Source organism: Platalea leucorodia (assembly GCF_965183815.1).
Source record: "Platalea leucorodia genome assembly, chromosome: 9".
In the NCBI taxonomy this organism is placed as follows: domain Eukaryota; kingdom Metazoa; phylum Chordata; class Aves; order Pelecaniformes; family Threskiornithidae; genus Platalea; species Platalea leucorodia.
In genome coordinates, this window is record NC_138831.1 from 41,870,059 (window position 1) to 41,890,817 (window position 20,759).

General features: G+C 40.9%; 2 protein-coding genes across 2 annotated transcripts in view; one reads left to right on the forward strand and one right to left on the reverse strand.

Annotated features, from left to right (window-relative positions):
- Positions 1–787: 787 nt before the first annotated feature.
- On the forward strand, positions 788–5,789 carry STARD5 (StAR related lipid transfer domain containing 5; the record flags this gene model as incomplete). Its single annotated transcript, XM_082322091.1, has 6 exons — positions 788–877; positions 954–1,003; positions 1,103–1,235; positions 2,547–2,664; positions 3,680–3,773; positions 4,343–5,789. The coding sequence occupies 6 exons, from the start codon at positions 788–790 to the stop codon at positions 4,488–4,490; spliced, it is 633 nt and encodes a 210-aa protein (XP_082178217.1). The 3' UTR covers positions 4,491–5,789.
- Positions 5,790–8,447: 2,658 nt separating this feature from the next.
- Positions 8,448–20,759, reverse strand: part of IL16 (interleukin 16) — a gene marked incomplete at its 5' end in the record, with an annotated part of 38,803 nt that continues 26,491 nt past the window's right edge. The window contains 10 exons of the mRNA XM_082321331.1: positions 8,448–8,799; positions 9,057–9,182; positions 10,087–10,339; positions 11,056–11,157; positions 12,709–12,892; positions 13,403–14,498; positions 15,673–15,811; positions 18,303–18,778; positions 19,517–19,604; positions 20,471–20,603. Coding sequence (XP_082177457.1) covers positions 8,606–8,799; positions 9,057–9,182; positions 10,087–10,339; positions 11,056–11,157; positions 12,709–12,892; positions 13,403–14,498; positions 15,673–15,811; positions 18,303–18,778; positions 19,517–19,604; positions 20,471–20,603 — 2,791 coding nt within the window. The 3' untranslated portion in view covers positions 8,448–8,605. The remainder of the gene's footprint in view (positions 8,800–9,056; positions 9,183–10,086; positions 10,340–11,055; positions 11,158–12,708; positions 12,893–13,402; positions 14,499–15,672; positions 15,812–18,302; positions 18,779–19,516; positions 19,605–20,470; positions 20,604–20,759) is intronic.

Sequence of the window (20,759 nt, forward strand, 5' to 3'; positions counted from 1 at the left end):
GCAAGACTGTGGAAAACTTTGTCTGTGGCCTTTTAAAAATTTGCTTCATTACCGCTAATTTAATTCTCTCCTGTTTTTCACACACCATTACAATTTTACACCTTCTTTAGACGCTGAAGATTGCTCTTTTTTTCCATTCCATTTGTATTACACCGGGATAAAAGAACCATCGGCCTTAGTCGGAACCGCGCGGTCTCCCTCCAGTCAGCCCCGCCGCGCCATGCCGCGCTGCGTCGCCCAAGGTGGACGGAGGCCGGTCGCCTCCCGCCGTGCCTCGCCGGCCGCCCCGCGGCCCCAGGCCTGGCAGGGGTGCGTGCGACCGTCGCCAGCTGGCGCGGCTGCCCCGCAGCCGGGCTGGAAGCGGGCGAGCAGGTCGCCCCATCTTTAGGTAAGAGAACAGCAAAGACTCTGCCCTGGCTCCCCGCCGTTTCTGAAGGCCAGAGGCGATCCGAGTAACGCTTCCTCGCGGCTGCCTGTCGCCTCTCTGCCCCTCGGGCTGCTGCCCGGAGGCGAGGCCCGCCGTTACCCAGCGCTCCGGGAGAGCCACGCCACGGCCACCCGCGGCTCGGGGCTGGCCTGGACGGCCGACCTCAGCCCCGCCGCAGCCCTCCCGGCGGCGGGGCGAGGCGAGGCGAGGCGGGCCGCCTCCCCGCTGGCGGCCGGGCCGGGCCGGCGGGAAGCCGCGGCCCCTCAGGTGAGGGGGCGGTGCCGCCATCGGCCCACGGGGGCGGTGCGGCGCGGCGCCCTCATAGGCGGGGGCCCAGCGGCGGCTGCGCCCTGCCCGGCCATGGACTACGTGGGGCTCGCCGAGGCGGCGGCCGAGAAGATGGGGCTCTACCGGCGGGACCCCGGCGGCTGGCGGGGCTGCCGGCGCACGGTGAGCGGGGGCGGGCGGCTGAGGAGGGGCGGGTGGCCGGCCCGGCGCGGCGGCTGAAAGCTTCCCCTCCCCGCAGAGCGAGGTTTCGGTTTCTTGGAGACCGTCCGCCGAGTTTGCGGGCAACGTGTGAGTACGCCGCCTTCGCGTCCCGGGGTGCCGCCGCGGGGCCTTTCGGGCCGGGCAGGGTAGAGCCGCCGGTTTCGGTTTCGTTTCGTCCCGCCGCAGGTACCGGGGAGAGGGGATCGTGCCCGCCAGCGCCCGGGACGTCTGGGAGTGCATAAAGCCGGTGGCCGGCGGGCCCAGGACCAAGTGGGATCAAAACGTGAAGGACTTTGAGGTCGTTGAAGCCGTCAGCGATGTAAGTTCCTTAAAAACTGTTGTGGTGGGATGAACACAGCGTGGTGGTCGGAAGCAGCACAGACCTTCTTGTGGTAGTGCCGCAGCAGCGGGACAGCCTGTGTTATGTGCAGGGAGGTAAAAAGGTCTCAAGGTAAAAAGGTCTCTGTACAGCCTCTCTGTCTGGATCAGTCTGACAATACTGGGATTAGGAATCTCTTTTTATTTTTTTTTCCCCCCTATTTTTTCTTTTCTGTAAAGTGTATGTATTCTCATAAACAATGGCTTATCTTTCTGAAAGGAACTACTAATACATTCTTGGTTAAATACTGCATACTTAGAATATGCAAATGTATAACATGAAAGATTCCTGCACTGTGTTAATGTGGCAAATCAAGCTAAGCATGATTGGTTTTAACTATTTGTGAGGGAAGAGGAGGTTTAGAGAACGCGTAGAGCTAGCTACGCAGTGAAGCGTTCATGTCACCAGCCGTTAATTCAGGCCCCGTCTTTCACCATGGCAGCAGGCGATGCTCCGCACTGCGCGTGTCGCGCTCTGCCTTTAACTGGCTGACTGACCTTGGGACCCTGCGCTTTGCCGCAGCGTCTCTATCATTAAAATAGAGATGCTGTACCTGGAGCATTACAGACGAAAAGGGATTCAGATCCCTAAATCTGAAGCGGATGTGGGTGCTTGGAGGCAGCCGGGGTGCAAACACAACCAGTCCCAGGATGTTCGTGGAAGTCCTGGGAAGATTATTTTTCTTGGGGGAACCTTACGGGCATTTAGTATTAATTACAAACTTAAACTTTAGAAATGCTGCAACCTGCCGCTTGAAATTCATAGACTTTATCACACTTGCCAGTGTGGTAGAAACCCGTTTTGGGGAGCCTGTCACCACAGAGCCACCACAGAAGGGGATGGTAGTGTTACGGTTTCTGTAGTGTAGCAAATCTAGTTATCAAGTTGTATGCTATGTGGTATGATACAAAGAAGTTATTTTTGTTAGCTTCCTGGAAAGGAGAAGCATTTTAACTGTCCTATGAGCATAGATGTGCCAGATTTGCTTTTCAGCATCCCTTGTGGTATCTGTCCTTAAACAACCTGGAAGCAATGCATTATCACTCTGTGTTTCTCTATTAAACTGTTCTTCATCAACACACCGTAGTGCCTTTTGACTGTGCTGATTTGCATTTTGTTCAGCAAAGGGTGTAACAGAACTCCTTGATACTGTTTAGAAAGTGTAACTGAAAGAGTACCAGAAAGTACAGGGATTTTTCTGCTGTACTTTTGAAAGCATCAACTGACATAACTCTGTTTTATGATTTCCAGACTGTCTCTGTGTGCAGAACCACAACCCCTTCAGCTTTCATGAGGGTTATTTCACCAAGAGAATTTGTGGATGTGGTACTGACGAAGCAATACGAAGATGGGACGATGCTATCTGCTGGTAAGATGCTTGTGTTCTTAATGTGTTCACATGATGTTAGAAGACAACCAGCAGCTATTGGAAATGAATATAAAATAAAAAATAAGTCATATGCTGTTTAGTAGTTGTCTACCTGATCTTGATCAACAGATAAAATATTAGCGGTCTCTTTACATCGTTGTCTTCAGAGTACGTAAGTCATGTTAACGTTCAGATAATGATGTTGGCCTGTGGTTTCTTCCCTTGCTATGCTTTTGAGATTGAATAAGTATTTCATTTACTATTACGTTCTGGGGGTTTTTGTGTGTGTGGTTTTGGGTTTGATTTTTTTAAGAATTTACAGAACTTTCTAAAAGGAGTCCCATTTAGGCTAAATCCTGTTTTAACATTTTCTGCAACGCCTCTAGATTTTGGTGAAGCCATTGAATAAATGTACCACTCCTGTATGTGTAAATAATTGTTCTTACGAAACCAAATAGTGCTGATTTTTAAGGGGCTGCCACTGTGTGGAAGGATGTTTCTTTGTTTTTTCACTTTCATCCTGTTGTTTAACTGTTACAAGTCGGTGCTTTTATTGCCCCACTGTTCAGCTGTCCCTTTTCCCATCCTGTTCAGGAATGCCTTGCCAGGAATTTATGTACTTGCTAGAGTGCAGCTTCTCAGCAGTCAGGTGGCATATACCTCTGCGGTATGGATTTGTTGGAAGTAACTTGAATGACCTCTCGAGACAAGCAATGCCCTCACACAGCATGAGTTCAATGAAACTTCCACGAAGTGTTTCAATGCTTGGTTCAGAGATCAGTAACAATTGCTTCTAAATTCAGGACTTCTTTGATTTCCCTATTCCATGGCCAGAGTGGTTCCTTTTAATGATCTTTTCTGACTGCTTGTATGGCACAGCAAAGGTTGTACTGCCATTCTTCTCAAATATATTCTCTCTCAGCTGAGTTTGCCTCTCAGCTGATGCTTTGAGTACCAAGGACACTTTCCTATCTCTCGTGAAAATGACATTTTTCTTGAACGCCTTTTCTTACAGCCACCAATGTGGAACACCCGCTGTGTCCTCCTCAACCAAATTTTGTGAGAGGTTTTAATTATCCCTGTGGCTGTTTCTGTATACCTCTTCCAGGGTAAGAAGCGATCTATTTGAATGTTATGTATTCTAAAGCCCTTCTTATCCATTGTGTGGTGTGTTTCTGTGTATATGGCCACATGTGATCTGTAGCCTCTTGGCAATAACATGTTTCTGTCTTCTTTTGACTGGTAATCATTGTGATTGAGTGCCTGTTTTATTCTCTCTTCCCCCCCCCCTCCAATGAATTAGTCTCTCTTCATTTCCTAGAGGGGAGTCTTTAATGTTACAGGAACTATTATCATGGTAGGATTCTCGCTGACCTCTTAAGCAGAGATTCAGCAGAACATACAAGTATGGCCTTAATTTTTGGTAAATGAGCATCTGGTTTTTATTACATTGCCATAATTCATAAACAGAGTCGTGTACCTAATTAGGGCCTAGTTTAACTGTAATTTGACTTGTGGGGATAGCCACATTCATAGAAATTTTGGAATTAATGTCTGTTGTTTAAAAAAAAAAAGTACTTAGAAATATCTATCATCAGACAATACATATAAGAGTCATTGTAAAGTTTTTAATGCTTTTAAACCGCTGGCTATAAAATCACTTGCATTGTCTTTGCAGGGAGCCAGACAGGACTCAACTCCTCAGTTTCTTTCAGACTGATCTTGGTGGCTATCTTCCCCAGACGGTGGTGGATTCCTTCTTTCCAGCTAGCATAGCTGGATTTTACAGCAACCTGACAAAAGCTGTTAAGGCATTAAAAGCATGACAAGCCCAATTGCTGACATCACCAGCTGAGGGTAGGAAAAAACCTGGCAGCTTGAGGGTAGAAATAGGAAGTTGGCCTGCAGGACTTTTCTAACAGCAAAGATGCTTAGGAAAGGTGAAAGGGGAACAATGGACTGAGTACAGTAAATTTTTAAAACTGCATTTTCTACCTGTCTCTATTCAAAGCGATGCATTCTTTTCTAATACGATATGCTTAATTTTCATAATAAGGCAAATATCACATCAGAGGCTGGAAGAATCCTGGAGGCAGCACCGGTGGCTGTCTGCGGAGAGAAGATGCACGTACTAGATCTGTTCTTGGCCGCACTTTGTCAGAGTCTGTGAGGAGGAGCATTGCTAAAATCCACTTAGCACTACAGCATTAGCCAGGTGCAGGCCAGCCCTGTTTTGTCTCTGAAGCTCCCTGTAGACTCCTGTGGAACAGTGTTCCTTCCCCAAAAGAAGAGGTAGCTCTTTTGCTGCCAGCACTCGTAGAGCTGCTAAGATGCTCCAGTGGGTCCAAGCCAGCAAATCCTAAACGCCAGAACACATTGGATTGTGTGAGGATCCCACTTGTTTGTTCCAGCAGACTTCAGTACTAATGGCAAAGATGCCTTAAGTGCTTTTTTTCTAAATCAAGGTCTAGTAGTGCAAATCAATTCATAGATCTGTGCGTTGGCAAATAGACACTCTTCCTTTCTCCCCTCTGTACCAAAACCAGTGATTTCCACAATGTCGATAAACAAACCGCACTGACATAGTGGCAATAAATAAAGAGGATTAAGCACTTTACTTGCTATTTTTTAATCTGCACTTGAAATAACTATTTTTAATTGCACTTGAATGTTTTTTGGTCTCTTATGGCGAGAGGTTTTAACGGGTAAATAATCTTTTCTGTAGCTTAGTCTTGACTTGACAGGGCATAAGGACATTGCTTTTTCTCTAAGACCGGTTTGCCTCACAACACTATCTTGGGAAATCAGCTTCCGGTCTTGTGTGTAGTGATGTGTCCAGCTTTAGAAAATATTTATGGTGCTGGTTACTGCAGGAATGTCAGACATTACTATGGATTACATATACTTTCAAAAGGAAAACTAATTGCTGAATTAGGAATTTAAATGCAGGTTGTGATTTTAATGCTGTAACTCAATTATTTAACAAGGTGAATATGCTCTGCTTTCTGTCCCTGTATTTGTTTTATATTTCATATAGGGCATGGACTGGCACACACAGTTTCCCACTGTAAATCTCACACTATGGAACAGATTTTTCAAGGAATCAGTTTTTAATCTAGTCTCCTTCGTGTACAAAGATGTAAAACCTTGTATGAATATGATGAAATAAATACTTTTCTGCTACATCTTCCTGTTTTTCCTGGATCATCCTTTAAAATGATTCCTCATGCACCTGCTTTGCCGTCAAGGAAACATAGGAGCCACTTGGACCTCCAGCATCTCTCTGAATTCAAGGCAACAAGGCAGGGAAAAGCTTCCCTCCCATTTGCGCTCCTCACTAAGTGGGGATAAAGGTGTTTTGGTGAGAGCACTCACCCTCCCAACTTCTTTGCCCTTGGTTGGTCCTTATTTCTGATTTAGATTGATGCTTTCTGTACTTAAGAAGAGTAACAAATTCACTGAGGAGACATTTGAGCCGTGATACTACAGAAACTCATACATACTTACTTAAACGTACTAAAGTTGTTAGTTATGAAGCTCAATATCTCGGCAAGTCTTTGCAGGATTAGGATTCATTTAATTAGCAAGGAGCAGAGCTCAGGCCACCACTTGTTATTCCTGCAAGTTAAACCTTTTTCAGATAATGGGACTTTTTATTAGCTTTTTTTTTTTTATTTATTGCTCTGAGCAATAAAGGTGCTAGGTGAGGCTCTTCCTTGGAATAACTTAAGGGTCCCTTTTCTGAGTGCTCAACACGTTCTATCCAGAAGGAATTAAGAGCCCTTACCATTCAGCATTCTGCCCTGCCAAATTGGAGATGGAAATGTCTTGGCAAACATCAACCTGTAAGATCTTGAAGGACTCTCCAGTGAGACATGCTGCCTGTCACACAGCATGTTTTGACTTCTTTTGATCTTGGCAGATGCCAGGAAATGCAGAGGCATGCAAAAACTGAAAAACTTTGGGAGTGAAATGAGAAGAGCACCTCTGGAAAAAAATGAGATCGAGCCTGTCTTTGTGGTTCTGTGTCAGTTCTTAAATTGATGAAAATCAATAGCTGTTTCAGGTCAGGACACCTTCACCAGATAGCATGGAAGTAATTAAGGCATTCTGTGCCATGTCTGTAGCTAGTCCAGTCTCTGTTGTTAAAGTTATGAAGCTGACCAAGAAGTGTGATCTGTCTTTTACAGGAAATAGCTTTAACAGTGCTAAAGTGTTCAGGCCTGCTTTTCTGTACAGAAATCATTCATATTTTTCCTCTTGGTGGTGGTATGGGCAAGTGGTTGAAAAATCTTAGAATCTTTTATATGCACCAGGCATTTACATAGACTTTGTTAAGCCTAAGCCAATAATGCAGATTAAGTTAAATACAAGAAATTCTACTTAAAAAATGAAATAGAGAGTTTCAGGTAGGTACCAGTTAAAAAATCTACAAAAAGATTCCCTCTCACATTTTTCTCCTATTCTGGTTGCTACCCAATTTGTAGAAATTTTGTTTTGAGGATTGGTTGGTTGTTTTTTGGAAAAGACAACTCAATTGGGAAGGGTTTGGAAGTGTGGGGGCAGGTGGCTTGTCAAGAATGTTCTTTCAAAAATTAACAGAGTTGACTCATGAGGAAAGGCCAAAGCAAATTATATGCCTGGATTCAATTAATACCTTCTGCTCTCTATCCTACTTCCCTTTCTCTCAATTGCTGTTCCTGTGACATTAAGTGCACAGAAAATAGCTTCTGAACTCCTGCGGTTTACAGTTTGGTGAAATTAAGTAGCCGAAGAAGGGTGCAGCAAATTCCTGACTATGGGAAGGTGAACGGCCAAGGACAATAACCAGTGCAGCCATCTGGTTTTCAACTGGCAAGTCACTACTTCCATCCTGATGTTGCTTCTCTCCCTTTAGTGCAGTAGGTCAGGGAAGACCAAATGGGTGCATGAGACCATCTTGCCATAGATACACGTGCTGCTGCTGGTAGAATTCCACACAGTGCTTAGAAAGCGCTGCCAAAATGCCGATAGCAGCATTTGCAGCATAGATTTATCTCCAAGTTATTTAGTGTTTCCAGAATAAACAGTTGGATTCAGCACTTTTAGTTCCCAAATACTCTCTCTGGTACTTTCCGTTACAAAATTAACACAAAGACATTTCAAAAAATATGTGTGGTTAGAAGGTAAGAGATGGTTCTAAATGGCCTTGTTACTCTCCTGCTGTAGTCCTCCGAGACCTCTGGCCAGAGGAAGGTTAGAGAAACCTCTGCTATATTACCCTCAGCTTCCTGCCTCACCCTTGCAATACCATGAGACACTCCTTTTTTCCCCCCGCCCCGTGTTTGCCTGCTGGAATTGAGATGGCTCTGTCAACTGCTAGTAGAAAGTTACCCTAGACAGGTTTTAACTATTCTGGCTGTTCTGGGGTTTGAATAGAAAAGCTGGAGTATTCCGGGGCACGTTGTTGTTTTGACACACAAAGTTGCATCCCCCTTTCTCTGCCCTTTACACATTCTCTAAGGCTTTTCCTTTGCTGCAGTGTTCAGTTATAGACTTGTAGACACATTTCTTCCTCCTGGGAAGGTAAGGTAGGGAGCAAGACTTGTAGAGTAGGGCTGAAAACTTAACTCAATGTGCTTCTGGTATTTGTTAAGTTAATGGCTTAAAATAGGAGAGTACTATAGCTGTCACATATTTTATTACAACCCAAATATTATTAATAAAGTCATTATTTTATAATTCTACACTTTTTAACATCTGTTTCTGAATGTTGAAATAAGAATCATACACATTTTGTGCACATCTTATTTTATCCCCGACAGCTTGCTCTGTAACTGGCAGTAAGATCATGTGTACTTTTCATATGCGCTTTCTGAGTATCTTGCTGTGCTAGCCAAATGGCTGCAAGTAATAAAATCCTTTTTTGTTTGTAATATTGGCAGTAGTCTAATTCCTTCTCTTACAGAGTTTCAGATGACTTGGTGGTAACAGAGTTTGGATTCTTCCTCTTGATGATAGCTGTGATGGGCCCATCAGGTAATGCCTTGATTGTATTCCATGCTTCAAAACGAGTGAGTCCTTGCATGGCAGTTGTGTGCACTTGTAATAGCTCATCACCAGGCTGAACAGGGCTGCTTTGTTCCAATGCAGTCCCTGGGGAGAGAAAATGAATTTCCTTTAATTCTTTGTGTGGAGGAGTCTTTAATGTATCTTTCACTTATTAAGGATCACCAGCATGTTTGGTGTAAACCACCTGGTCTCAGCAGGCAACAAATTACTGGCACTGCACAGGATAATGCTGCATTTACAAAAAAATACCATTTTCATGGGTATAAATCAGCAGTCAGTTATGAACTGCACAAGTTTGTATCAGCTAAAAACCTGCTGTGTATGCGTTTAAATATGTTCACCTTTAAATATCCTGTTGATGATGATGGGTTTATCTCCATGAATAGAGCCCTTCCCTCCTTCCAGGCTGAATCCTAAACCGGCAGGTGTTTTTTCTAGAGTTACGGTGCAGATTGTATCTTCAGTTGCTGGAAACAAACGGAAAGTTAGTAGATGGGCAGCACATAGTCTGAAAACCTAAAACATGTGTTGCAAAAAAATGAACTTCTGTTTTGTTTGCAAAGGCACTATAAACTGCCAAATGAAAGAGAAAGCTATAACTTTTAATTCCTCTTTTTGTCATTGTAAGGCTCTCTGGGAAGCTGGGGAGAGAAAATTGTGTTTGAATTCATGGCGGAATAGAAATATAAAAATGAAAGCTGTGACATTTACTAGAATTAGAAAAATCTGTTCAATGAACAAAATTTAAGGTAAACATATTTGACTTGATGTTAGGTATGAAATTCTTATCAACTACAAAGCTGCTAATGTTTATTTGAAGTATGTAAATAAAGCTACAGATCTCTAGATTATGCTTTAGAAAAAAACCCACAAAAATATCTTAAGAATGTGAAAGGTTCTGCAAAAAACTGACCTTGCTATGTTTCAGATGTAGCCACCTGCTATATCAAACAATAGCATATTGTTTGTTCAAACTGAAAGTCTCTTTCACAGAGAAAAAGTCTTGTAAACTAGAATCTAATAATATTAGAATAAAGAATGTCTGTTCGCTGAGTTGTCATTATACCTTCAATTAGATGTGTTACTACAGTAATAATCTTTGTATGTCTGCAGAAATTCATACAGAGGGTCACACTTGGGTTTTTTTCAGAGGGTTCCTTTATTTTAGAAATCCATTAATTCTTCCCCTTTCCAACAAAGTTATTACAAATGTCTGTTTCAGGAATGTTTTATTAACCTTGCTGTCTTTAATCATGGTTCTCAGATTTATTCAGCTAATGCTGAGCCGCTTTATGAACACCCAGGATTTCAGATGATGAGTAAATGCTGAGCAGGTGGGGGCTGCAAGGCAATGCCACTGAACTTACTCACCAGACTCTTGTGAGGCATCACTTGCTACTGAAGATGTACTAGAGTTAATTGAAACGTTGAGATTTTTTTCTCCATCTTTAGCTTTTCTAGTGACAACAACAGCTTGTCTGGGTTGTCGAGCCTGTCGCATGATTGCTGAGGCATCGTTGTGAGTCGCACCTTTAAGAGACTTTCCATTAATGGATAGTACTTCATCTCCTTTCTGAATGGTTCCTTCCTGAGCTGCTAGTCCATTGGGAAACACTTTGTGAACCTGTTGAAGAGCCCAGTCACCACACACGCACACAAGGAAAGAGGGAAAAAAAGGACAAATCACTAGATCATTCAGTTAATACTTTTACCACGTGCAATTTTTCTATTCTTTGCCAGGAACAAGCTGCTTCTAGCATGTTTCAGGACTGAGGGCTGAATAAATTTGTACAGAGAAGTTCTCCTGGGCACAGCCCTCCTCAAGCAGCTAGGCAATCTGTTTAGCCCTGGTATCAGATGGCCAAAGCCTTGCTGCCCATGGTACGTACCTTGCCTATTCTACTTCCTGACCCTGTCGCTGCTCTGCTAGTGGGAGGAAGAAGGCGTGAAGCTAGTCTCTAGCTTCCAGACCTCTTACATGTCTACGTGCTCACTTCACGACTCCTAACCACCCTGCATGGTCTTCTCTAAGCACGTGAATAAGGTGTCAGTTACTTCCTGCTGAAGGCTTCGTGTTATGCTGCCTTGGCTTTCAGAGCTGGTGGGGGAGTATGGTGCCCTAGGAAACAGGACACCACTGCCAATCACCTGGAGAGGGTGGCTCTGTGCAGAAGGATCCTGTTTTCACCCATTAAGACCATGATTCTTCTGACCCTATCAGTATAGCTGCCTACTTTGATTATGCCAAAAGCCAAGCTCTGTAGTAGAAAAACAGTAAGTTATGTATTTTTAGGTAGAGTAGTTGGTTTTGGAGTATTTTTTAAGAAAGATGCTACTTACTGTTATCACTTTGTTTTCTAGATCAATGCCCCCTGCCAGACTGAATCCAAGCCCGGTATCTTCTTCTTTATGCAAAATTGTGACATGAATATCATCAAATTCCTAGGCAGAGAAAGAAATAGTGTCAAGAACTTCCCAATAGATATGTCAAGATGATTGGAAAATCAGCATGTTTTCTTTTTGTCCATTATGCATTTTATAATGAGACTTAGTTGCATAAGCATAATACTGACGCATGTTTAGTATTTGGTTTTGATCAAATTTACCAATCAATTGCCTATTTTATAAAATGCTATTCTGTGTCTAAAATTGTTCTGATTTGGTAAACGGGTTATCAGTTGGATCTGGACCATAAATTGAATTATATTAAAGAGCATAGATATGTACTGTAGAAAAAGAAAATATTGCTGAATCATGTTAGAGGACCTTTTCATTGAAAAAGTGGAAAAAGAATTTGGCATACAACTCACGTGGATATAAGTATCACAGCTTAAAAAAAATTGCTTCTCACTCTTTTTTTTTTTTTTTTTTTTTTTTTAACAACGTTCTAGTAACAAGTAGAGTAAGCTGTCTCTGACTGTGTTATCCCAAAGATGAGTTTGTATAGGGTAACAACCTAGTTTCCTAAGGAAACATGGCTTTCTTGGCCACAATTTCACAGTCATGTTCAGTATGTGAGCAATTGTAGTTGCATCTTTTGATATTGTGTCTTGTTTCCTTCCACAATTGAATCCACTGGCCAGCTGCAACCAGGCAGAAGGTACGTGCTACTCTGGGATTGTCCTGAAAATTCCATGAAAACAGATGACTTGATATGAGGGAGGCTAATGTCCCATTGAGGGCAGCATTGCAACAGCATTTATGGCTAATCAGACCAAAAATATCAAGGTGGGATGTTGGCAAGAAACACAAATTGATACAAAACTTGGCTTTCATAAATTCTGCTTCTCAAACTGCTTTTTGATTGCAACATAGTACCAAAGTTTGATGTAGTCAGTAAGAATTTGTCTCTGACATGAGAATATGTCTACCTACTGTTCTGATAGCAGACACACCACTGCAGTTAGCTAAGAGGCAAAAACTGTATTAGCTTAGGCTCATCAGTGCGTTAATGCAGTTACACTGCTTTTGCACAGCTTGGACTGTCTTAGCACAGCAAGTACGTAGCTGCCAGCAGAAGCTGAACTGTTTTCAATGCAGAGCTCTGGATGTTATCTGCTTTTTTCTTTGAGTGTAAGCAGTCTTTAAAAGTCTCTACAGTTCTGGAATGCACTGACTGACTCTGAGCTTTATTGCAATTCTAGATGAATCCAGTAACGCTAAAGGTTGTTCAGTATCCCAAAAATGGGGCATTGGGTATCTTAGCCTGGCAACTCAAATAAAAAGAAAGGCTTCCAAAATATCAGTTCCTGCTTCTGTGTACACTGACCTTACCTGCTGAATAACTGTTACCCCATTAGTTAAATGGGTATTGCTCTTGCTTAGTTATCTTTGAAGACTTCAAGATTCTTGATGAAAAGAGCTAAACATTACTACTGGTACGTATTGAGATGGTTGTTTTATTTGTTATAATATCAGGCTGCAAAGATTAACCAGGTGCATCTACTCCACAGCTTTCTGAAAATCATGCACAAAAAGAAAAAGCAGATTTACCTTTAAGGTTGCTTCGTCTAGCGATTTGACTTCCTCTATAAGCTTTTCTAACTCTTCAGGGGAAAGCAGAGAGATGACAGACTGCCCTGATACACCAGATGCTTGAGGTGAGCCGTGTTCCTGTTTCTCTTCCTCTTTCTCATTGTCTGCGAGGCTCACAGTATATTCTCTCAACTCGGAGAGGCTGTCCCATAGTCACCAGAGTAAAAAAGAAACATTGAGTTATGAAAGAACATACCTACAAAAGCATAGCATGCACAATTTTGGAGCAGTCATCTTTTGATCTTCTTAGCATTTAATTGGGTAGCTGCTATAATAAGTATTATAAATACATACAAATGTAAATTAATCATGTTAGCCTAACAGAAGTAGGATCCATCACGTAAAAGAACAGGAATAATCTCTTGGCCCCAGGCAAAAAACAGACTTAAATCTCCTTTATCGTGGAGGTGCTAGAAATATTCCTCCTTAAGTAGGAGGAAGTTTGAAATATATATGCGCTTATATAGTACAAATTAAAACCAAGTGTAACAGTCATGTGAGTCATTCAGCCTTTGTGCTCTAAAAAACTCTTAACTTAGTCTCTGCTTTACTATTGTGTGCTGCTACCTTAGCATGTTAGTCTGTCAGTGGATCAGCACAGATGCTCACCAGTGCTGATCTGCAAATCTGATTTTTAAATGTGATATCTTACTTTAGCGAAAACCCAGTGTCCAGGTGATGATTCTCACTTGCAGATGAGAAAGAGGTCCCATCCTCCTCCACAGAGGACTGAGACAATGTGTCCAGCGTTTCCCATGCATTGTTTCCAGAAGAGGCTGGAGACTGAGGAAGGCAAAGCAAAGATTTCATTAAAGCAGATGACACCTGGCTGCTGATGGAATAGATTTTGCTATACTTTTCATCACATGTCTTCATCATCTCACAAGACTGGGTAGCAGTAAGTGGGAAGCTTCGTGATCTTAGGCTTTGTGCCTTTGCTACTGATACAAGATGGGAAGTTGCAATGGCTTCTGTAGTTAAGAGACCCGAGGAATTTTCAGTGTTGGCAGCGTTGCTTTTCTCTGAGCTAACTGCAAGGACCTCCCTGGGAGAGGAAGATCTATCTAGGCTCTTTGTACCCGTGACCACAGGTGACTTTGACTGTTGTTGGCTAGTTTCACAATGTTGAAGAAAGGCTTGATTTAAATGAGCTGGAGCCGCTTCTGACCCTGTTACAGTGGGAGAGTCTTCTTTCTGGACTGATGGTTTCAGGCTAAACCTTCGGTGTATTTTTTCAGGTGACTGCGGAGCGCTCAAGGATTCAAATGAGCTTATTCTTTGTTTTATTGATGATCCCCTAGGAGAGGCACGGGATAAGCTGGATTGCAGTTCTTTGCTGGAAATACTCTCAAGGTCAGGAGGACTTTGATCTGCCTGTGTTTTTAGATCTGAATTTGCTTTCCTCAATCCTTTCAGACTTTGGCGAAACCAGGCTGGCTTAGGTGCAACAGGAGGACCCTTTTTCACACTGTCATTTTCATCTGTGTTTAGCACTTTTGAACCGACTATTTCTGATTCTGATTTCTTCAGAACTGTCTCTGAGCTGCTTCGATTTTGATTCTCTTTGTTTGTGTTGATGCCATGTTGCAAATCTAAGTGGACGTTGTCTTCACTCATGGTAGGATTAAATAAGCTTTTTATGCAGTCAGAAATTTTAACCCAAGGGTCTTCTGTTGTTATATCAAGACTATAATCTACTCGTGCTTGTCTTTTAAGTATAGGTCTTTGTACTGATGAAAGTGGATTCCCTGCGTTAGAGAGACATTGATTATAAACAAGCCTCCTTCTCTACCCCTTATCTATGCATTGCTATTAATTCACTAAATTTGAATTTCATTCAAGCCTCCAATAGTGTTTTTTTTAAGTTTCTAAAAAGTTTAAACTTTTTTAAAATTCATAACTCTTGATCTACAAGTTCTGATTTCTGATAGTGAAATTAACTGAAAAACAAGGCTCTTCCGTGCTTGTATACAAGATCCCTTTTCTAAAGGGCCTGCAACTTCTAAAGGTAACCTGAAATTCTGGGATGCTGCAGTCATGATATAGGCTACAACAGTTGAAACAGAAGACTAAAATTGCAGCCTAGTGAAAAAGCTGGTGTTACAGTAAATTCCTCTAAAAAACCCATTTTTTTCCCTACCTTTATAAGTATATCCCACTCTAAAAAGTATGTCCCATGAAGATCTTTGATTAATGTTTATGCTTCCTTAAATTTATGCTGATATTTCCAATTGTATTTTTCTAGTAAGTAGAAACTCAGTTCTAATGTAGGAATATTTTTTACATCACAGGCTGATCAAGCATTTTAATGTTAGACATGGTAGAGCTGAATGGCAGCAAACTTTTGTTTGTGAAGTTGCACAGTTACTGTTATCTGCTTCAGTGTAAATTTTTTTTTCAGGCACCATTATTTTTTTAATGATCTGAGCCAGAAGTTACAGAATTACATAATGGTTTAGGTTGTAAGAGACCCCTTGAGATTGTCCAGCTCCCTTAACACTAAGTTTCCTTAGTTCTAACTAGCACAGCAAGATGCTAACTTATTATCAGTGGTTTGTACCATTGCAACACTTGAGCCTTGAAACTACCCATAAAAATGTCCTTTAGAAATGCTAAAAGTAACCTTTAATATCAAATTTTCAATATAAATAAGCAGTTTCGTCTGAAGAAATACAAGAGTGCACCTGCCCATTAACACTTTTTTACAATAAATCATCTGTTATGCTTCTTTTGATATAGTTTCCCCCTTTTTTCAAAGATTAATCAATAATTTGAAATTTCATCTGTTCACCCCAAAATTTACAGATATGGGTTGAAGTCTACATTTAAAGAGAAAGGTGAAGTTAGCTTGATACCCATTTTGGGATGCAAACTAAATACTAGGTTCAACTGCAAAAAAAAAGTTCATGGAATGAAACATACCTAAGCTTGCTTTTCTTTCTTGATCTCTGCCTGCTGGAACAGCAGTTATGTGTTCAGTAGCATATGCTGTAGGAGAAGTGGTAAAGACAGTGTGGGTTACATCAGTTTGATGTCCGTCTAGCATTTGTTCTCCGGCTTCCTGCTGAACAAACAGGAAATAGAAATGTGTCAGAATGTAATTATGCAGACCACACTAGACGTGAATCTGAAAAAAAAAAATCCAACCTATTTTCATTTGTTTTTAATTTGAAAAAAGATATTGAATAGAAATCAAGCTTTCACTCCTGCTTGGGATGTAATCCTCATAGGACTTAATTTATTCTATATTTCAAGAGTGCTGGCATGATATTTTATGGTTACACTTGTAAACAGATTGTGAAAAAATGCAATTAACATCTCAAAAATTTAGTAATAAATTAAAAGACTGCCTACTATAATTTTAATTTTTTGTGAAATCAGTCATTCAGTAGACTTTTGCAAACCAGTGAAGCAAATTTCCTCTAACTTAATATTAAACTCTTTTCTGTTGAAGCTTTTTGCCCTTAAGCACAAGCTAGACAAGCTAAATTGTTACTGCAGTTTCAGAGCTCTCCCTTTCTTGTTTTTGACCGGAAACGTAGAATGAGAGGATTAGTTTGAGGTTGCAGTAAATGCCACTCTCAACATCATTAACACATGCTCAGGAATTACTTAATTCCTTTGTAACCAATGATACCAAGTTACCATCTGCTCTGCTGTGACGCTGGAAGTGCTGTCTGCTATGTAGTTAAGCTCCAGGCTTACTAATAGGAACCAAACCCAAACAGGACAGAGAGTGAAGGTCTAGAAACAAACAAGATTGTCCTGAAAAAAACTGTAATTAAACAATTTCTTAGCTTTTCTGTAATGAGGTGGTGTTTGTTATGCAACTTTCTTATTCTAGGGAAGCCTTTCTCCATCCCCTGCTTATGAGGGTTCTTCTTGAAAGTTGCACTTGTGTTCTGTTGCTGTTAGATGTGGACATCAGACATTCAGTAAGTGAAGTAGCCAGTTTGGAAGCACTACGAACAGACAGTTTGATCTTATTCATTACTGATGGCAGTTGTACCTACCTTTTTATTGATGCAGTTTAAAGCAAAGTTGAAAATATCAGTTTAGCATTCTTGGTTATGAAAAAGCAACCTTACAGTCTTACAGTCCGCAGAACCCCCACATAAAGCTGTGGTATGCAGGTCTCAAACTGACTAATGCAAAATGTTTGGGGAATAAAGGTTAAAAAAAAAAAAAAAAAGCAGTAATAAAACCTTCTCTTAATGATCTGAAATACATTCTGACAAGAAACCCTCTCTCCTGGGGACTTAAAGGAGCTATTGCCCAGAGATATACAGACTGTCTTACTAGAGGAAGTTATCTTCATTAACAGAGCTTGACTTTTCATAACTTTATTGATCTTAAGATTTATTTTTTTCTCGTTATCCTTTAGAAAAACTGAGTACTGAAGAATAATAAGTTGCATACAGTGATAAGTTCAACAAGTACTTATTTCCCCGAATTTTACTTCTGAAAGGTGATTTTCTAGTAGCTGTTGATGAATAAGTTTCTACTGCTCTCTTCTTAGGGGATGGTAGAAGACTGACCTTACATGAGGTGCTGAATTGGAAACTTTCTTGGACATTAACATTATACATGGAATTCAGTCTGAGCCGTACCATTTTATTTTTATCTCTGCAGCTTGAGAACTGTGAGGGGTTTTGTTTGCATTGCATTGAGATCTGCTCATTTCTGCTGGCATATTACTAAACCCAGAGGAAAGAGGTTTCATTTTTAAACCACAACTTTGTTTCAACATGCAGATCTTACAATCCCTCACACTTATGCAAATGTGAAACACTATCTTTCTGTTCTATCTTAGGTAAGAGAGGGAACTGAAATTTAGTAACGTACAAATATACATTCAGTTTTCAAATACTGTAGCTCATCAACAAATATGTATGTTCTTCGCAATTTAAATTAGTTTATTTAGTACCTCCTGGTCTCAAGAAATGTATATGAGCCCAAGACTACTCACTGTACATAATGTTAGCTCTTTCTTCCAATAGAAATCCACTACTGAAACAAAGAAATTGTTTCACGACTGCTCTGTTTCATAAATGATTTGACTCTGTAAGTGTCGAGGTTAGAATCCACCATACCAAGCTGACATCAGAGGCTGTGCAAACTCCTCCAGTCCCAGCCCAGAGCACGTCGCTGTTCCAGTCGCACTGGAACCAGAGAGTGTCCAGTACCACCAGTGGCACATGTTCACGAGGAATGACAGTGAGGGACTCAACTTCATTCTTGCTGCTGCTCCTCACACTGGGATTTTAACTCAGATTCCTTGGTATGGAAGAAAATTTCCTTCAGACACTTCTCTGCCTTCTGACCTTAGTTTGAACGTCACGTTTGGACCTAAACTGGCTTCACTAAGATACATATGTTAGTTTCAGAACAGAAGAGCCTCATCCCCTTCCCCCAGTCCTCACATATTTATGCACACTTTCTCTTTCTTCCTCGCCTTTCCTCCTGCCATCATACAAAGTAATTTTGCCTTCCTCCTTCCCCTGCCTCACAAATATGCAAACACAAGAAAAATTTTGCAAAATTTGCTTTACCTGAACGCTTCCAGAAGGTGATACAGCTACTTCCGATACAAGCTTTTCTTTTCTGTCTGTGTTACACTGGTCATTACATGTACAGTCCTGCTTAAAATATTTCCTCGGTGGAGGTTTGGGCTTTGATGATTTAGGTTTTCTAACGAGGATCTCTGATGATTTCTTAGTGTTTTGCAAGGGTTGACCTCCCTCACTACACGTAGGAGGAGAATTTCTCTCTGAATTATTACCAGACAACGAGTACAACAGGCCAGGCTGTCTGGTAATTGGTACATCAATGCTATGTACTCTTGCTTTCAAGTCAGTCAGTTGGTATGCAGCACCATTACCACAGGAGGACCTAGGGTTGTAGCTGCTGTCACTGCTGGAGCGGGTCATTAGCTTCTGTATCCTGCGGTTGCAATGAGCAGCATTCCTTTCGATATGTTTTTCACATGGGTGTCTTCCATGCCAGCTCGTTTCTAGTTTTTTAACACCTGTATCAGGAACACGTTCAAAATGTCTATTCAGATACATGCAAAGTGCTCACTTCTAAGATTCAGCTGATTAAATTTGCAGCTAAATACCATCATCAGTTGATGCAAAGGTATGATTTATGCATTAAAGTCTTGTAGATTGAAGAGTCAACATTCTTGGATAGCAAAATAACATTACATTTTCCCTATATATATATATGTATCAGCAGTGTAGTTTACGGGTGATGATTCTGTTACCTTTGGTCCTTTAGAAGAAATGAGGACACTAAAAGGAGTATCATTGCAATATGTTACTGTGGGAGGATGTCACAGCTGAACTGGGCAAATAGCTCTAAGCATGATTGCATATGCCTTTCCTCACAAGGGGATTAACAAGCTGTTTGTCCCCAGGACATCACCTGCATTTTGTAGTTCCTTGCTATCACAAGTTCAGTCACCTACTGACAGTTCTTTGAAAAGCTTTAGGCAGAGGTTATGAATTGGAAAGGATGAGCAAGAACGAGAGGAAGTTTGCACAAAAATTTTTGCTGGTGATCAGACAGATGTGGTCTTTTCTCATCGCTCTAGTAACATGTCTTAGGAGGCATGTTAGGAGCACTGTCCTGTGAGGTTTCCCTCTCTTCCTTTCTGCTCTGGGTTACTTGACTGCTACCAAGGATTCTAATACAGCATGTAATCATCCTATATATCTTCTAAGTCAAAATTACTATGTCTCAATGAATGCACTTATTCCCTTACCTTCAGTACTCCATTGGTGTCTCTCCTTTCCAAATCTGTTGCTTTCCACAGCTTGTGCAACAGCTTCTTTTAGCTGTTGCTCAGACACCTAGGAGATATCATGCCGTTACACTCTCGAGATTGCTGTGGGGTAAGTAACATTTAAACATTTATTCCTTTCACAAAGATTTCTAAGTCCTGCAAGTCCTCTGATGGAAATGAATAGACCTAGTTATATCACACATCAGTTAATTTTAAAGCTAAGTAAGTGCACACCATTATATTTGTATATATTCCAGTATAGCTGAAGTATATCTATGGATGTGCTGTTTATATTGGTTTTTTAGTAAAATGGGATCTTTCAAAGGTAAATGTTCTTTTGCATATTTCACCAGAAGTTGAGTTCTGGATTTACCAGTATAAGATAATGTAATACTATATTTTTTATGATAATTTATGCAACAATTTAAATTAGCTAATCATTTATATGGTATTTGGTGTTAGGAAACATTTTGTAGAAAAATCTTGCAAGAATAAAGTATTTTAATATTAATTTAATTACAAATATTGGCTGGGCAAGACCTAAATTTTAATTACTGAAGATGGGTGTATAAACATTTCTTTCTTTTCGGGGGGAATATTCCCTCTTTCAAATTATTTTCTTATTATTGGGAATTCTTTCTCAAATAAGAAATATATTTTGGTTTATTCCTTAGATGTTATTTCTGTAGTTTCCTTATTCACAGCACAGAAACTCATGCAAGACTGTCTCCAGCGATCTTTAAATCTTACATGATTATATTTAAGATAGTGCATATCTCAGGTTTGTTTGTGTGCAGCGATGCTTGTAAAGCGATCAGCATCTTTGTTATCAACACTTTTGCACCTGTTTTAGATTAGCACCTGCTCCCTCACTTACTCTTATTTCTTAATATGTGCTTTATTGAAAGTCAGAAAGAATACAGCGTGTGCTACCTGTGGTTCAGGGTGTCTGCTAATAATAATCTGCACTGCACCAGGATCGCAATGGCTTAGCACAGCATAAACTTCATTAAGAGTTGTATTTTGTACTGAAGCTTCGTTAATTTCAATAATTTCATCTCCACACCTACAAAGATATTAAAAAAAGAGAAAGGATGTAAACAAAACAGATTTTCTTTTTCTCCCAACCTTGTCTCATCCATGTGAAAGCATACAAAAAGCAAATTCATGTGGTTGACCTCTAATTTGATCACAGATTAAATCATGATGTCTCTCTGTTCCT